The sequence below is a fragment of the Symsagittifera roscoffensis genome, chromosome 5 (genome assembly GCF_963678635.1).
Source record: "Symsagittifera roscoffensis chromosome 5, txSymRosc1.1, whole genome shotgun sequence".
In the NCBI taxonomy this organism is placed as follows: domain Eukaryota; kingdom Metazoa; phylum Xenacoelomorpha; order Acoela; family Convolutidae; genus Symsagittifera; species Symsagittifera roscoffensis.
The window spans coordinates 17,958,457-17,976,902 of record NC_087066.1 but is presented as its reverse complement, the minus strand read 5'-3'; the positions used below and the strand labels follow the sequence as shown (position 1 = coordinate 17,976,902).

The window sequence follows — 18,446 nt, the reverse complement described above, 5'->3', positions numbered from 1 at the left end:
CGAAAAATTACCCTAACTAAAATAAATTTGATAAGTTTTAATCATAATAATAAAGGTCAACAAAATTTTTAAAAATTTGCACCCTCTTCAAGAAAATCTTAAATTTGTTCCTGCTTATAAGTTCTCCTGTTTAAAACTCACCAAAGTATACGAAAATATTCAAATGGATTGTGGGTAAAGAAGAGAAACAGACTGTTTAGACAGGATGCATAGCCTTTCATAGATCCTCTGCGAATGGCATTGATCAGTTGGCATTGATCTTTGAAGTGGTCCTTTTGTTTTAAGTCAGTTAGGCTCTGTTGCCTTTCGGTTTTAGCTCCAACGAAACACTTTCCTCGAAAAATTACCCTAACTAAAATAAATTTGATAAGTTTTAATCATAATAATAAAGGTCAACAAAATTTTTAAAAATTTGCACCCTCTTCGAGAAAATCTTAAATTTGTTCCTGCTTATAAGTTCTCCTGTTTAAAACTCACCAAAGTATACGAAAATATTCAAATGGAATATGGGTAAATAAGAGAAACAGACTGTTTAGACAGGATGCATAACCTTTCATAGAACCTCTGCGAATGGCATTGATCAGTTGGCATTGATCTTTGAAGTGGTCGTTTTGTTTTAAGTCAATGAGGCTCTGTTGTTTTTCGTTGTTAGCTCCAACGAAACATTTTCCTCGAAAAATTTCTCCAGATAAAACAAATTTGATAACTTTTAAACATAATATAAAAGGTCAACAAAACATTCAAAAATTTGCACCCTCTTCGGGAAAACTTTAAATTTGTTCCTGCCCATGAGTTCTCCTGTTTAAGATTCACCAAAGTATACGAAAAGATTCAAATGGAATGTGGGTAAATAAGAGAACCTGACTGTTTAGACAGGATGCATAGCCTTTCATAGATCCTCTGCGAATGGCATTGATCAGTTGGCATTGATCTTTGAAGTGGTCGTTTTGTTTTAAGTCAATGAGGCTCTGTTGTTTTTCGTTGTTAGCTCCAACGAAACGTTTTCCTCGAAAAATTTCTCCAGATAAAACAAATTTGATAACTTTTAAACATAATATAAAAGGTCAACAAAACATTCAAAAATTTGCACCCTCTTCGGGAAAACTTTAAATTTGTTCCTGCCCATGAGTTCTCCTGTTTAAGATTCACCAAAGTATACGAAAAGATTCAAATGGAATGTGGGTAAATAAGAGAAACTGACTGTTTAGACAGGATGCATAGCCTTTCATAGATCCTCTGCGAATGGCATTGATCAGTTGGCATTGATCTTTGAAGTGGTCGTTTTGTTTTAAGTCAGTGAGGCTCTGTTGTTTTTCGTTGTTAGCTCCAACGAAACATTTTCCTCGAAAAATTACTCCAGATAAAAGAAATTTGATAACTTTTAAACTTAATATAAAAGGTCAACAAAAATTTCAAAAATTTGCACCCTCTTCGAGAAAATCTTAAATTTGTTCCTGCTTATAAGTTCTCCTGTTTAAAACTCACCAAAGTATACGAAAAAATTCAAATGGAATATGGGTAAATAAGAGAAACAGACTGTTTAGACAGGATGCATAACCTTTCATAGATCCTCTGTGAATGGCATTGATCAGTTGGCAATGATCTTTGAAGTGGTCGTTTTGTTTTAAGTCAGTGAGGCTCTGTTGTTTTTCGTTGTTAGCTCCAACGAAACATTTTCCTCGAAAAATTTCTCCAGATAAAACAAATTTGATAACTTTTAAACATAATATAAAAGGTCAACAAAACATTCAAAAATCTGCACCCTCTTCGGGAAAACTTTAAATTTGTTCCTGCCCATGAGTTCTCCTGTTTAAAATTCACCAAAGTATACGAAAAGATTCAAATGGAATGTGGGTAAATAAGAGAAACGGACTGTTTAGACAGGATGCATAGCCTTTCATAGATCCTCTGCGAATGGCATTGATCAGTTGGCATTGATCTTTGAAGTGGTCGTTTTGTTTTAAGTCAGTGAGGCTCTGTTGTTTTTCGTTGTTAGCTCCAACGAAACATTTTCCTCGAAAAATTACTCCAGATAAAACAAATTTGATAACTTTTAAACATAATTTAAAAGGTCAACAAAAATTTCAAAAATTTGCACCCTCTTCGAGAAAATCTTAAATTTGTTCCTGCCCATGAGTTCTCCTGTTTAAAACTCACCAAAGTATATGAAAATATTCAAATGGAATATGGGTAAATAAGAGAAACAGACTGTTTAGACAGGATGCATAACCTTTCATAGATCCTCTGCGAATGGCATTGATCAGTTGGCATTGATCTTTGAAGTGGTCGTTTTGTTCTAAGTCAGTGAGGCTCTGTTTTTTTTCGTTGTTAGCTCCAACGAAACATTTTCCTCGAAAAATTTCTCCAGATAAAACAAATTTGATAACTTTTAAACATAATATAAAAGGTCAACAAAACATTCAAAAATTTGCAACCTCTTCGGGAAAACTTTAAATTTGTTCCTGCCCATGAGTTCTCCTGTTTAAAATTCACCAAAGTATACGAAAAGATTCAAATGGAATGTGGGTAAATAAGAGAAACGGACTGTTTAGACAGGATGCATAACCTTTCATAGATCCTCTGCGAATGGCATTGATCAGTTGGCATTGATCTTTGAAGTGGTCGTTTTGTTTTAAGTCAGTGAGGCTCTGTTGTTTTTCGTTGTTTGCTCCAACGAAACATTTTCCTCGAAAAATTACTCCAGATAAAACAAATTTGATAACTTTTAAACATAATATAAAAGGTCAACAAAAATTTCAAAAATTTGCACCCTCTTCGAGAAAATCTTAAATTTGTTCCTGCTTATAAGTTCTCCTGTTTAAAACTCACCAAAGTATACGAAAATATTCAAATGGAATATGGGTAAATAAGAGAAACAGACTGTTTAGACAGGATGCAAAACCTTTCATAGATCCTCTGCGAATGGCATTGATCAGTTGGCATTGATCTTTGAAGTGGTCGTTTTGTTCTAAGTCAGTGAGGCTCTGTTGTTTTTCGTTGTTAGCTCCAACGAAACATTTTCCTCGAAAAATTTCTCCAGATAAAACAAATTTGATAAGTTTTAAACATAATATAAAAGGTCAACAAAACATTCAAAAATTTGCACCCTCTTCGGGAAAACTTTAAATTTGTTCCTGCCCATGAGTTCTCCTGTTTAAAATTCACCAAAGTATACGAAAAGATTCAAATGGAATGTGGGTAAATAAGAGAAACGGACTGTTTAGACAGGATGCATAACCTTTCATAGATCCTCTGCGAATGGCATTGATCAGTTGGCATTGATCTTTGAAGTGGTCGTTTTGTTTTAAGTTAGTGAGGCTCTGTTGTTTTTCGTTGTTAGCTCCAACGAAACATTTTCCTCAAAAAATTACTCCAGATAAAACAAATTTGATAACTTTTAAACATAATATAAAAGGTCAACAAAAATTTCAAAAATTTGCACCCTCTTCGAGAAAATCTTAAATTTGTTCCTGCTTATAAGTTCTCCTGTTTAAAACTCACCAAAGTATACGAAAATATTCAATGGAATATGGGTAAATAAGAAAAACAGACTGTTTAGACAGGATGCATAACCTTTCATAGATCCTCTGCGAATGGCATTGATCAGTTGGCATTGATCTTTGAAGTGATCGTTTTGTTTTAAGTCAGTGAGGCTCTGTTGTTTTTCGTTGTTAGCTCCAACGAAACATTTTCCTTGAAAAATTACTCCAGATAAAACAAATTTGATAACTTTTAAACATAATATAAAAGGTCAACAAAACATTCAAAAGTTTGCACCTTCTTCGGGAAAACTTTAAATTTGTTCCTGCCCATGAGTTCTCCTGTTTAAAATTCACCAAAGTATACGAAAAGAGTCAAATGGAATGTGGGTAAATAAGAGAAACGGACTGTTTAGACAGGATGCATAACCTTTCATAGATCCTCTGCGAATGGCATTGATCAGTTGGCATTGATCTTTGAAGTGATCGTTTTGTTTTAAGTCAGTGAGGCTCTGTTGTTTTTCGTTGTTAGCTCCAACGAAACATTTTCCTCGAAAAATTTCTCCAGATAAAACAAATTTGATAACTTTTAAACATAATATAAAAGGTCAACAAAACATTCAAAAGTTTGCACCTTCTTCGGGAAAACTTTAAATTTGTTCCTGCCCATGAGTTCTCCTGTTTAAAATTCACCAAAGTATACGAAAAGAGTCAAATGGAATGTGGGTAAATAAGAGAAACGGACTGTTTAGACAGGATGCATAGCCTTTCATAGATCCTCTGCGAATGGCATTGATCAGTTGGCATTGATCTTTGAAGTGGTCCTTTTGTTTTAAGTCAGTTAGGCTCTGTTGCCTTTCGGTTTTAGCTCCAACGAAACCCTTTCCTCGAAAAATTACCCTAACTAAAAAAAATTTGATAAGTTTTAATCATAATAATAAAGGTCAACAAAATTTTTAAAAATTTGCACCCTCTTCGAGAAAATCTTAAATTTCTTCCTGCTTATAAGTTCTCCTGTTTAAAACTCACCAAAGTATACGAAAATGTTCAAATGGATTGTGGGTAAATAAGAGAAACGGACTGTTTAGACAGGATGCATAGCCTTTCATAGATCCTCTGCGAATGGCATTGATCACTTGGCATTGATCTTTGAAGTGGTCGTTTTGTTTTAAGTCAGTGAGGCTCTGTTGTTTTTCGTTGTTAGCTCCAACGAAACATTTTCCTCGAAAAATTTCTCCAGATAAAACAAATTTGATAACTTTTAAACATAAAATAAAAGGTCAACAAAACATTCAAAAGTTTGCACCTTCTTCGGGAAAACTTTAAATTTGTTCCTGCCCATGAGTTCTCCTGTTTAAAATTCACCAAAGTATACGAAAAGAGTCAAATGGAATGTGGGTAAATAAGAGAAACGGACTGTTTAGACAGGATGCATAGCCTTTCATAGATCCTCTGCGAATGGCATTGATCAGTTGGCATTGATCTTTGAAGTGGTCCTTTTGTTTTAAGTCAGTTAGGCTCTGTTGCCTTTCGGTTTTAGCTCCAACGAAACACTTTCCTCGAAAAATTACCCTAACTAAAAAAAATTTGATAAGTTTTAATCATAATAATAAAGGTCAACAAAATTTTTAAAAATTTGCACCCTCTTCGAGAAAATCTTAAATTTCTTCCTGCTTATAAGTTCTCCTGTTTAAAACTCACCAAAGTATACGAAAATGTTCAAATGGATTGTGGGTAAATAAGAGAAACGGACTGTTTAGACAGGATGCATAGCCTTTCATAGATCCTCTGCGAATGGCATTGATCACTTGGCATTGATCTTTGAAGTGGTCCTTTTGTTTTAAGTCAGTTAGGCTCTGTTGCCTTTCGGTTTTAGCTCCAACGAAACACTTTCCTCGAAAAATTACCCTAACTAAAATAAATTTGATAAGTTTTAATAATAATAATAAAGGTCAACAAAATTTTTAAAAATTTGCACCCTCTTCGAGAAAATCTTAAATTTGTTTCTGCTTATAAGTTCTCCTGTTTAAAACTCACCAAAGTATACGAAAATGTTCAAACGGATTGTGGGTAAATAAGAGAAACGGACTGTTTAGACAGGATGCATAGCCTTTCATAGATCCTCTGCGAATGGCATTGATCAGTTGGCATTGATCTTTGAAGTGGTCCTTTTGTTTTAAGTCAGTTAGGCTCTGTTGCCTTTCGGTTTTAGCTCCAACGAAACATTTTCCTCGAAAAATTACCCTAACTAAAATAAATTTGATAAGTTTTAATCATAATAATAAAGGTCAACAAAATTTTTAAAAATTTGCACCCTCTTCAAGAAAATCTTAAATTTGTTCCTGCTTATGAGTTCTCCTGTTTAAAATTCACCAAAGTATACGAAAATATTCAAATGGAATATGGGTAAATAAGAGAAACAGACTGTTTAGACAGGATGCATAACCTTTCATAGATCCTCTGCGAATGGCATTGATCAGTTGGCATTGATCTTTGAAGCGGTCCTTTTGTTTTAAGTCAGTTAGGCTCTGTTGTTTTTCGTTGTTAGCTCCAACGAAACATTTTCCTCGAAAAAATTCTCCAGATAAAACAAATTTGATAATTTTTAAACATAATATAAAAGGTCAACAAAACATTCAAAAATTTGCACCCTCTTCGGGAAAACTTTAAATTTGTTCCTGCCCATGAGTTCTCTTGTTTAAAATTCACCAAAGTATACGAAAAGATTCAAATAGAATGTGGGTAAATAAGAGAAACGGACTGTTTAGACAGGATGCATAGCCTTTCATAGATCCTCTGCGAATGGCATTGATCAGTTGGCATTGATCTTTGAAGTGGTCCTTTTGTTTTAAGTCAGTTAGGCTCTGTTGCCTTTCGTTTTCAGCTCCAACGAAACACTTTCCTCGAAAAATTACCCTAACTAAAATAAATTTGATAAATTTTAATCATAATAATAAAGGTCAACAAAATTTTTAAAAATTTGCACCCTCTTCGAGAAAATCTTAAATTTGTTCCTGCTTATGAGTTCTCCTGTTTAAAATTCACCAAAGTATACGAATATATTCAAATGGAATATGGGTAAATAAGAGAAACAGACTGTTTAGACAGGATGCAAAACCATTCATAGATCCTCTGCGAATGGTATTGATCAGTTGGCATTGATCAGTTGGCATTGATCTTTGAAGTGGTCGTTTTGTTTTAAGTCAGTGAGGCTCTGTTGTTTTTCGTCCTTAGCTCCAACGAAACGTTTTCCTCAAAAAATTACTCCAGATAAAACAAATTTGATAACTTTTAAACATAATATAAAAGGTCAACAAAAATTTCAAAAATTTGCACCTTCTTCGGGAAAATTTTAGATTTGTTCCTGCCTATGAGTTCTCCTGTTTAAAATTCACCAAAGTATACGAAAATATTCAAATGGAATGTGGGTAAATGAGAGAAACGGACTGTTTAGACAGGATGCATAGCCTTTCATAGATCCTCTGCGAATGGCATTGATCAGTTGGCATTGATCTTTGAAGTGGTCCTTTTGTTTTAAGTCAGTTAGGCTCTGTTGCCTTTCGTTGTTAGCTCCAACGAAACACTTTCCTCGAAAAATTACCCTAACTAAAATAAATTTGATAAGTTTTCAACATAATAATAAAGGTCAACAAAATTTTTAAAAATTTGCACCCTCTTCGAGAAAATCTTAAATTTGTTCCTGCTTATGAGTTCTCCTGTTTCAAATTCACCAAAGTATACGAAAATATTCAAATGGAATATGGGTAAATAAGAGAAACAGACTGTTTAGACAGGATGCATAACCTTTCATAGATCCTCTGCGAATGGCATTGATCAGTTGGCATTGATCTTTGAAGTGGTCCTTTTGTTTTAAGTCAGTTAGGCTGTGTTGTTTTTCGTTTTTAGCTCCAACGAAACATTTTCCTCGAAAAATTTCTCCAGATAAAACAAATTTGATAACTTTTAAACATAATATAAAAGGTCAACAAAACATTCAAAAATTTGCACCCTCTTCGGGAAAACTTTAAATTTCATCCTGCCCATGAGTTCTCCTGTTTAAAATTCACCAAAGTATACGAAAAGATTCAAATGGAATGTGGGTAAATAAGAGAAACGGACTGTTTAGACAGGATGCATAGCCTTTCATAGATCCTCTGCGAATGGCATTGATCAGTTGGCATTGATCTTTGAAGTGGTCCTTTTGTTTTAAGTCAGTTAGGCTCTGTTGCTTTTCGTTTTCAGCTCCAACGAAACACTTTCCTCGAAAAATTACCCTAACTAAAATAAATTTGATAAATTTTAATCATAATAATAAAGGTCAACAAAAATTTTAAAAATTTGCACCCTTTTCGAGAAAATCTTAAATTTGTTCCTGCTTATGAGTTCTCCTGTTTAAAATTCACCAAAGTATACGAAAATATTCAAATGGAATATGGGTAAATAAGAGAAACAGACTGTTTAGACAGGATGCAAAACCATTCATAGATCCTCTGCGAATGGTATTGATCAGTTGGCATTGATCAGTTGGCATTGATCTTTGAAGTGGTCGTTTTGTTTTAAGTCAGTGAGGCTCTGTTGTTTTTCGTTCTTAGCTCCAACGAAACATTTTCCTCAAAAAAATAACTCCAGATAAAACAAATTTGATAACTTTTAAACATAATATAAAAGGTCAACAAAATTTTTAAAAATTTGCACCCTCTTCGAGAAAATCTTAAATTTGTTCCTGCTTATGAGTTCTCCTGTTTAAAATTCACCAAAGTATACGAAAATATTCAAATGGAATATGGGTAAATAAGAGAAACATACTGTTTAGACAGGATGCATAACCTTTCATAGATCCTCTGCGAATGGCATTGATCAGTTGGCATTGATCTTTGAAGTGGTCGTTTCGTTTTAAGTCAGTGAGGCTCTGTTGTTTTTCGTTGTTAGCTCCAACGAAACATTTTCCTCGAAAAATTACTCCAGATAAAACAAATTTGATAACTTTTAATCATAATATAAAAGGTCAACAAAAATTTCCAAAGTTTGCACCCTCTTCGGGAAAACTTTAGATTTGTTCCTGCCTATGAGTTCTCCTGTTTAAAATTCACCAAAGTATACGAAAATATTCAAATGGAATGTGGGTAAATAAGAGAAACGGACTGCTTAGACAGAATGCATAGCCTTTGATAGATCCTCTGCGAATGGCATTGATCAGTTGGCATTGATCTTTGAAGTGGTCCTTTTGTTTTAAGTCAGTTAGGCTCTGTTGCTTTTCGTTTTCAGCTCCAACGAAACACTTTCCTCGAAAAATTACCCTAACTAAAATAAATTTGATAAATTTTAATCATAATAATAAAGGTCAACAAAAATTTTAAAAATTTGCACCCTTTTCGAGAAAATCTTAAATTTGTTCCTGCTTATGAGTTCTCCTGTTTCAAATTCACCAAAGTATACGAAAATATTCAAATGGAATATGGGTAAATAAGAGAAACAGACTGTTTAGACAGGATGCATAACCTTTCATAGATCCTCTGCGAATGGCATTGATCAGTTGGCATTGATCTTTGAAGTGGTCCTTTTGTTTTAAGTCAGTTAGGCTGTGTTGTTTTTCGTTTTTAGCTCCAACGAAACATTTTCCTCGAAAAATTTCTCCAGATAAAACAAATTTGATAACTTTTAAACATAATATAAAAGGTCAACAAAACATTCAAAAATTTGCACCCTCTTCGGGAAAACTTTAAATTTCATCCTGCCCATGAGTTCTCCTGTTTAAAATTCACCAAAGTATACGAAAAGATTCAAATGGAATGTGGGTAAATAAGAGAAACGGACTGTTTAGACAGGATGCATAGCCTTTCATAGATCCTCTGCGAATGGCATTGATCAGTTGGCATTGATCTTTGAAGTGGTCCTTTTGTTTTAAGTCAGTTAGGCTCTGTTGCTTTTCGTTTTCAGCTCCAACGAAACACTTTCCTCGAAAAATTACCCTAACTAAAATAAATTTGATAAATTTTAATCATAATAATAAAGGTCAACAAAAATTTTAAAAATTTGCACTCTTTTCGAGAAAATCTTAAATTTGTTCCTGCTTATGAGTTCTCCTGTTTAAAATTCACCAAAGTATACGAAAATATTCAAATGGAATATGGGTAAATAAGAGAAACAGACTGTTTAGACAGGATGCAAAACCATTCATAGATCCTCTGCGAATGGTATTGATCAGTTGGCATTGATCAGTTGGCATTGATCTTTGAAGTGGTCGTTTCGTTTTAAGTCAGTGAGGCTCTGTTGTTTTTCGTTGTTAGCTCCAACGAAACATTTTCCTCAAAAAATTACTCCAGATAAAACAAATTTGATAACTTTTAAACATAATATAAAAGGTCAACAAAAATTTCAAAAATTTGCACCCTCTTCGGGAAAACTTTCGATTTGTTCCTGCCTATGAGTTCTCCTGTTTAAAATTCACCAAAGTATACGAAAAAATTCAAATGGAATGTGGGTAAATAAGAGAAACATACTGTTTAGACAGGATGCATAACCTTTCATAGATCCTCTGCGAATGGCATTGATCAGTTGGCATTGATCTTTGAAGTGGTCGTTTCGTTTTAAGTCAGTGAGGCTCTGTTGTTTTTCGTTGTTAGCTCCAACGAAACATTTTCCTCGAAAAATTACTCCAGATAAAACAAATTTGATAACTTTTAATCATAATATAAAAGGTCAACAAAAATTTCCAAAGTTTGCACCCTCTTCGGGAAAACTTTAGATTTGTTCCTGCCTATGAGTTCTCCTGTTTAAAATTCACCAAAGTATACGAAAATATTCAAATGGAATGTGGGTAAATAAGAGAAACGGACTGCTTAGACAGAATGCATAGCCTTTGATAGATCCTCTGCGAATGGCATTGATCAGTTGGCATTGATCTTTGAAGTGGTCGTTTCGTTTTAAGTCAGTGAGGCTCTGTTGTTTTTCGTTGTTAGCTCCAACGAAACATTTTCCTCAAAAAATTACTCCAGATAAAACAAATTTGATAACTTTTAAACATAATATAAAAGGTCAACAAAAATTTCAAAAATTTGCACCCTCTTCGGGAAAACTTTCGATTTGTTCCTGCCTATGAGTTCTCCTGTTTAAAATTCACCAAAGTATACGAAAAAATTCAAATGGAATGTGGGTAAATAAGAGAAACGGACTGTTTAGACAGGATGCATAGCCTTTCATAGATCCTCTGCGATTGGCATTGATATGTTGGCATTGATCTTTGAAGTGGTCGTTTCGTTTTAAATCAGTGAGGTCTGTTGTTTTTCGTTGTTAGCTCCAACGAAACATTTTCCTCGAAAAATTACTCCAGATAAAACAAATTTGATAACTTTTAAACATAATATAAAAGGTCAACAAAAATTTAAAAATTTGCACCCTCTTCGGGAAAACTTTCGATTTGTTCCTGCCTATGAGTTCTCCTGTTTAAAATTCACCAAAGTATACGAAAATATTCAAATGGAATGTGGGTAAATAAGAGAAACGGACTGTTTAGACAGGATGCATAGCCTTTCATAGATCCTCTGCGATTGGCATTGATATGTTGGCATTGATCTTTGAAGTGGTCCTTTTGTTTTAAGTCAGTTAGGCTCTGTTGCCTTTCGTTGTTAGCTCCAACGAAACACTTCCCTCGAAAAATTACCCTAACTAAAATAAATTTGATAAGTTTTAAACATAATAATAAAGGTCAACAAAATTTTTAAAAGTTTGCACCCTCTTCGAGAAAATCTTAAATTTGTTCCTGCTTATGAGTTCTCCTGTTTAAAATTCACCAAAGTCTACGAAAATATTCAAATGGGATATGGGTAAATAAGAGAAACAGACTGTTTAGACAGGATGCATAACCTTTCATAGATCCTCTGCGAATGGCATTGATCAGTTGGCATTGATCTTTGAAGTGGTCGTTTCGTTTTAAGTCAGTGAGGCTCTGTTGTTTTTCGTTGTTAGCTCCAACGAAACATTTTCCTCGAAAAATTACTCCAGATAAAACAAATTTGATAATTTTTAAACATAATATAAAAGGTCAACAAAAATTTCAAAAATTTGCACCCTCTTCGGGAAAATTTTAGATTTGTTCCTGCCTATGAGTTCTCCTGTTTAAAATTCACCAAAGTATACGAAAATATTCAAATGGAATGTGGGTAAATAAGAGAAACGGACTGTTTAGACAGGATGCATAGCCTTTCATAGATCCTCTGCGATTGGCATTGATATGTTGACATTGATCTTTGAAGTAGTCCTTTTGTTTTAAGTCAGTTAGGCTCTGTTGCCTTTCGTTGTTAGCTCCAACGAAACACTTTCCTCGAAAAATTACCCTAACTAAAATAAATTTGATAAGTTTTAAACATAATAATAAAGGTCAACAAAGTTTTTAAAAATTTGCACCCTCTTCGAGAAAATCTTAAATTTGTTCCTGCTTATAAGTTCTCCTGTTTAAAACTCACCAAAGTATACGAAAATATTCAAATGGAATGTGGGTAAATAAGAGAAACGGACTGTTTAGACAGGATGCATAGCCTTTCATAGATCCTCTGCGAATGGCATTGATCAGTTGGCATTGATCTTTGAAACGGTCCTTTTTTTTAAGTCAGTTAGGCTCTGTTGCCTTTTATTGTTAGCTCCAACGAAACACTTTCCTCGAAAAGTTACCCTAACTAAAATAAATTTGATAAGTTTTAATCATAATAATAAAGGTCAACAAAATTTTTAAAAATTTGCACCCTCTTCGAAAAAATCTTAAATTTGTTCCTGCTTATAAGTTCTCTTGTTTAAAACTCACCAAAGTATACGAAAATATTTAAATGGAATATGGGTAAATAAGAGAAACGGACTGTTTAGACAGGATGCATAGCCTTTCATAGATCCTCTGCGAATGGCATTGATCAGTTGGCATTGATCTTTGAAACGGTCCTTTTTTTTAAGTCAGTTAGGCTCTGTTGCCTTTTGTTGTTAGCTCCAACGAAACACTTTCCTCGAAAAGTTACCCTAACTAAAATAAATTTGATAAGTTTTAATCATAATAATAAAGGTCAACAAAATTTTTAAAAATTTGCACCCTCTTCGAAAAAATCTTAAATTTGTTCCTGCTTATAAGTTCTCCTGTTTAAAACTCACCAAAGTATACGAAAATATTTAAATGGAGTATGGGTAAATAAGAGAAACGGACTGTTTAGACAGGATGCATAACCTTTCATAGATCCTCTGCGAATGACATTGATCAGTTGGCATTGATATTTGAACTGGTCGTTTTGTTTTAAGTCAGTGAGGCTCTGTTGCCTTTCGTTGTTAGCTCCAACGAAACATTTTCCTCGAAAAATTACTCTAAATAAAAGAAATTTGATAAGTTTTAAAAATAATAATAAAGCTCAACAAAAATTTTAAAAATTTGCACCCTCTTCGAGAAAATCTTAGATTTGTTCCCGCCTATGAGTTCTCCTGTTTAAAATTCACCAAAATATACGAAAATATTCAAATGGAATGTGGGTAAATAAGAGAAACGGACTGTTTAGACAGGATGCATAGCCTTTCATAGATCATCTGCGAATGGCATTGATCAGTTGGCATTGATCTTTGAAGTGGTCGTTTTGTTTTAAGTCAGTTAGGCTCTGTTGCCTTTCGTTGTTAGCTCCAACGAAACATTTCCTCGAAAAGTTACCCTAACTAAAATAAATTTGATAAGTTTTAAAAATAATAATAAAGGTCAACAAAAAGTTTAAAAATTTGCACCCTCTTCGAGAAAATCTTAGATTTGTTCCTACCTATGAGTTCTCCTGTTTAAAATTCACCAAAGTACACGAAAACATTTAAATGGAATATGGGTAAATAAGAGAAACGGACTGTTTATACAGGATGCATAGCCTCTCATAGATCCTCTACGAATGGCATTGATCAGTTGGCATTGATCTTTGAAGTGGTCGTTTCGTTTTAAGTCATTGAGGCTCTGTTGTCTTTCGTTGTTAGCTCCATTGAAACATTTTCCTCGAAAATACTCTAAATAAAATAAATTTGATAAGTTTTAAACATAATCATAAAGGTCAACAAAATTTTTAAAAATTTGCACCCTCTTCGAGAAAATCTTAAATTTGTTCCTGCTTATGATTTCTCCTGTTTAAAATTCACCAAAGTATACGAAAAAATTCAAATGGAATATGGGTAAATAAGAGAAACAGACTGTTTAGACAGGATGCATAACCTTTCATAGATCCTCTGCGAATGGCACTGATCAGTTGGCATTGATCTTTGAAGTGGTCGTTTTGTTTTAAGTCAGTGAGGCTCTGTTGTTTTTTGTTGTTAGCTCTAACGAAACATTTTCCTCGAAAAGTTACTCCAGATAAAACCAATTTGATAACTTTTAAACATAATATAAAAGGTCAACATAAATTTCAAAAATTTACACCCTCTTCGGGAAAACCTTAGATTTGTTCCTGCCTATGAGTTCTCCTGTTTAAAATTACCAAAGTATACGAAAATATTCAAATGGAATGTGGTAAATAAGAGAAACGGACTGTTTAGACAGGATGCATAGCCTTTCATAGATCCTCTGCGAATGGCATTGATATGTTGGCATTGATCTTTGAAGTGGTCGTTTTGTTTTAAGTCAGTTAGGCTCTGTTGCCTTTCGTTGTTACCTCCAACGAAACACTTTCCTCGAAAAATTACCCAATTCCTCGAAAAATTCCTCGATAAATAAATTTGATAAGTTTTCAACATAATAATAAAGGTCAACAAAATTTTTAAAAATTTGCACCCTCTTCGGGAAAATCTTAAATTTGTTCCTGCTTATGAGTTCTCCTGTTTAAAATTCACCAAAGTATACGAAAAAATTCAAATGGAATATTGGTAAATAAGAGAAACAGACTGTTTAGACAGGATGCATAACCTTTCATAGATCCTCTGCGAATGGCATTGATCAGTTGGCATTGATCTTTGAAGTGGTCGTTTTGTTTTAAGTCAGTGAGGCTCTGTTGTTTTTCGTTGTTAGCTCCAACGAAACATTTTCCTCGAAAAATTACTCCAGATAAAACAAATTTGATAACTTTTAAACATAATATAAAAGGTCAACAAAAATTTCAAAAATTTGCACCCTCTTCGAGAAAATCTTAAATCTGTTCCTGCTTATGAGTTCTCCTGTTTAAAATTCACCAAAGTATACGAAAATATTCAAATGAAATGTGGGTAAATAAGAGAAACGGACTGTTTAGACAGGATGCATAGCCTTTCATAGATCCTCTGCGAATGGCATTGATCAGTTGGCATTGATCTTTGAATTGGTCGTTTTGTTTTAAGTCAGTGAGGCTCTGTTGCCTTTCGTTGTTAGTTCCAACGAAACATTTTCCTCGAAAAATTACTCTAAATAAAATAAATTTGATAAGTTTCAAACATAATAATAAAGCTCAACAAAAATTTTAAAAATTTGCACCCTCTTCGAGAAAATCTTAGATTTGTTCCTGCCTATGATTTCTCCTGTTTAAACTTCACCAAAATATACGAAAATATTCAAATGGAATGTGGGTAAATAAGAGAAACGGACTGTTTAGACAGGATGCATAGCCTTTCATAGATCCTCTGCGAATCGCAGAAACCTCAATTATTTTTGTTTATATGAAATTATACAACTGATATTTGAAACTTCAACCTTTAGAATTTTGCACAACTGCACATAGAGAAAGCCAATTATTTAAGAAAGACATCACTGTTGTTCTATCTCAGATATCCAATCTCTTAATTTTTACTCGAAGTAACCCAAAATATGATCACGATTCATCAAATAATTATAGCTCAATGGATGGTTTGAATATTATTGCGTCTTTAGTACGGAAAATTAAAGAGACCCCACTTAAGTTGACAACCCCAGCGGTACGATGAACCGTACTTCACGGTATCATCATAGTAATATTTTGTCCATTTGTTTGGTGAAGCACATAACGGATTGTCATTTCCAGTGCCACCACAAGCGCCTGTATTAGTACCTGTTGTATAACTAAGACAAAACTTAGTTTTCATGAACCAAAACGGTGCTTCGTGCTCGGAAACTTTGAGCATCCACGAAAGTTGACAACCACCATGTAGTGGACTCGTTGCATCCAGATATTCAGTCGTATATGAGTTAATTGGTGCACAATTTACAGACGGCTGGTCTGGATTCCCACATTGCCTTCCATCTCCAGTTGTCTCAAACTTGAAACAAATTTCCGCTTTTTGGAACCAATTATCTGCATATGCTGGCGTAAACAGTGCCCAGCTCATTTGACACGATCGCAAAGAGTCGTAGGAATAGTCAATATATCGGTAGGTGTATGCATTAGATGGGGCGCAAAATGGGCCGCTGCTCTCTTGGCAACTACCCATACTTGTAGTTGCATCTCTGGGCTTAAAGCAAATTTCAGTCTCAGCCCACCAATCAGGAATAACAAAATGGTGATCAGCTCTCTCTCCGAAGATAATCACTTGTTCATGGTTGGGTATCACTGCATCTAGTAAGGCTTCACCTTCCTCAATTACAGAGCGTAGAAGGCTAGTATCGGTCTGTTTATACTTCAGTGAAGCATCTTCGAGTGTTGAGAAGACGTCATTAATGAATGATTTGTCGAGATGGGCTTGTACAGCTCTCTCCATTGAGTTTCTTTTTGTCGAGTTGGGAAACAAGTTGTATATGGGAATCAGAGAACCAGCAAACATCCAAGGATTCTGGGGAACAGACGAATCCCATTGAGGCAAATCTCCCGTCTGCAGTAATGCAGTGTTACCTCCGTGCAGAATGATTCGGGTGGAGCTATACTGAGTGAACTCGCGGTCAACTGTAGTAACTGAATCGCTATAGCCACCTTTTGATTTCAAAAAGCCAAAAAAGGAGGCTTTTGCATTAGCTTCAATATCCCTAGTAGTGTGAGAAGAATAGTAAGTACTGTCTGTTAGATACATCACGCTAATGTATCCGCCGAATTCACCTTTAAAAAGAAAGTGTGTTCCGTAATTTTTGATGAAATCGTAATAAGGCTCAGGTGATTCTTCAAACTGGCTCGGAAGAAAATTGTAGAGAATCATAGCGTCCTGATTTAAGCCAAGAACTTGTGCCGGTGAAAACACAGCCTGGCAAGTTGAAACAAAAGACGAGACGTCAGTCACACAGAGAGATTGCTCATTAATCATTCGCCGGATTGATTTATAGCTCGCACTCCCCGAAAAAGAACCGAAGAAAGATTTTGCCTTGATACCTACACGAGCGGAAAGTTTCTTGATTACGTCCGATTTAGTTCTGTAAACATGTGTCTCTGCATTGAGCCAGCTTCCAGGCACACTAGCAATGCTTCCAATTTGATCTGGAACTTGATAAGTTGTGCCAGTGTATGGGTGTTTCCAGACTTTTCCTTCGTCACAAGTGAAATCAATGATTCTGCCGGCAAAACCATCGGGTTCAGTGAAGTCCAGAGGTTCCAAATCAAGGGTAGTTATGTCAACGCCCATTGCCATTCGGTTTAGTCCAGCTGGAACGTTCATACATTCTTTTGTCCGACATTTTGGCAGCACAGAAAGCAAACTGATCAATGTGAGCAGAGTTATCATGTTTTGCTCATCAGCCAATTGTTTTTGAAGGGATTGAGTTTTTAAAATGATAGATATTCAGAGTTTGGTAAGTTTGAGAAATTTGGAAATCTAACTTTTTATATGAGTTCCTCTGCTTTGTTCTCTTTATTAGCATTCACTCTCTTGTTTAATTGTTAACAACCGATGTTCATTTTTTACAGATGCGACTTTCATCTTTTGAAAAAAAAGTTTCGCGTCTGCCATATGCTATGGTCGCATGTTGAAAAAATTTCAAAGAATCAAATTTTGTTTGAACTTGAACAAAAAAAAATTGCACCATTTCTATAACAATGTCTATTTCACAGCCTGGCACATCGGAAATTATAATCTAAGTTCAATTAAGACTGCTCGTATCAGGTCGAAGCCCTGAATGTTCCGACTGCCTTTTAAGGTTTATGGAGCAGTAACTACATTAAAAAATATAATGAAATAAAACAAAATAATAAAAAAATCAATTTGAAGTTTTTTTTTATAAAAATCATCCCCCCACACGCAATATAAAGTACAAAAGATTAGATTTAGCTCCTTGTAACAAACCAATTAGGGCAAACAAGCTTCTTTAAACCAATTTGGAATGATTTCTAAGAAGGATTAACTCTCCGCTTACGCGTTAATAGCGCGAAATATATCGCGCGTTAATTGTCCCAAATTGGCCAAAATGGCAATCTTTAAACCCGGTAACTTTACGAAAAATGATCACAGGTGAAATATCTTTTCTAATTTGAGCTCAAGACATCAATACCCTTCGAATGGTATAAGAAAACGCCGTCAAAAATGGCTAGTTAAAAAGTCGAAATTTGTCTGAAGAAAAAAAACTCACCCCGAGCACGAATATTCCGTTACTTTCGTATCGAAAGTGGGAACAACAAGATTGCTCGTATCAGGTCGAAGCCCTGAATGTTCCGACTGCCTTTTAAGGTTTATGGAGCAGTAATTACATTAAAAAATATAATGAAATAAAACTAAATGAAAAAAAAAATTTAATTTGAAGTTTTTTTTTTTATAAAAATCATCCCCCCACACGCAATATAAAGTACAAAAGGTTAGATTTTGCTCCTTGTAACAAACCAATTATGACCAACAAGCTTCTTTCAACCCAATTTGGAACGCTTTCTTAGACGGATTAACTCTCCGCTTACGCGTTAATAGCGCGAAATGTATCGCGCGTTAATTGTCCCAAAATGGCAATCTATAAACCCCCATAGCTTTACAAAAAATAATCACAGGCAAAATAATTTTTTTTTAATTTAGGCTCAAGATAACAATACCTTTTAAATGATAAAAAAATTGTCAAAATGGCTAATTAAAAAGTCGAAACTTGTCTGAAGAAAAAAAAACCACCCGAGCACAAATACTCCGTTACTT

At 34.4% G+C, this 18,446-nt stretch overlaps 1 protein-coding gene across 1 annotated transcript in view; it reads right to left on the bottom strand.

Moving 5' to 3' along the window:
* The window catches only part of LOC134846627 (perivitellin-2 67 kDa subunit-like), a 50,118-nt gene extending 33,124 nt beyond the window's left edge, over positions 1-16,994 (bottom strand). Inside the window, exon 1 of the mRNA XM_063864012.1 lies at positions 15,624-16,994. Within this exon, the coding sequence (XP_063720082.1) occupies positions 15,624-16,994 (1,371 nt within the window). The remainder of the gene's footprint in view (positions 1-15,623) is intronic.
* Positions 16,995-18,446: the final 1,452 nt, after the last annotated feature.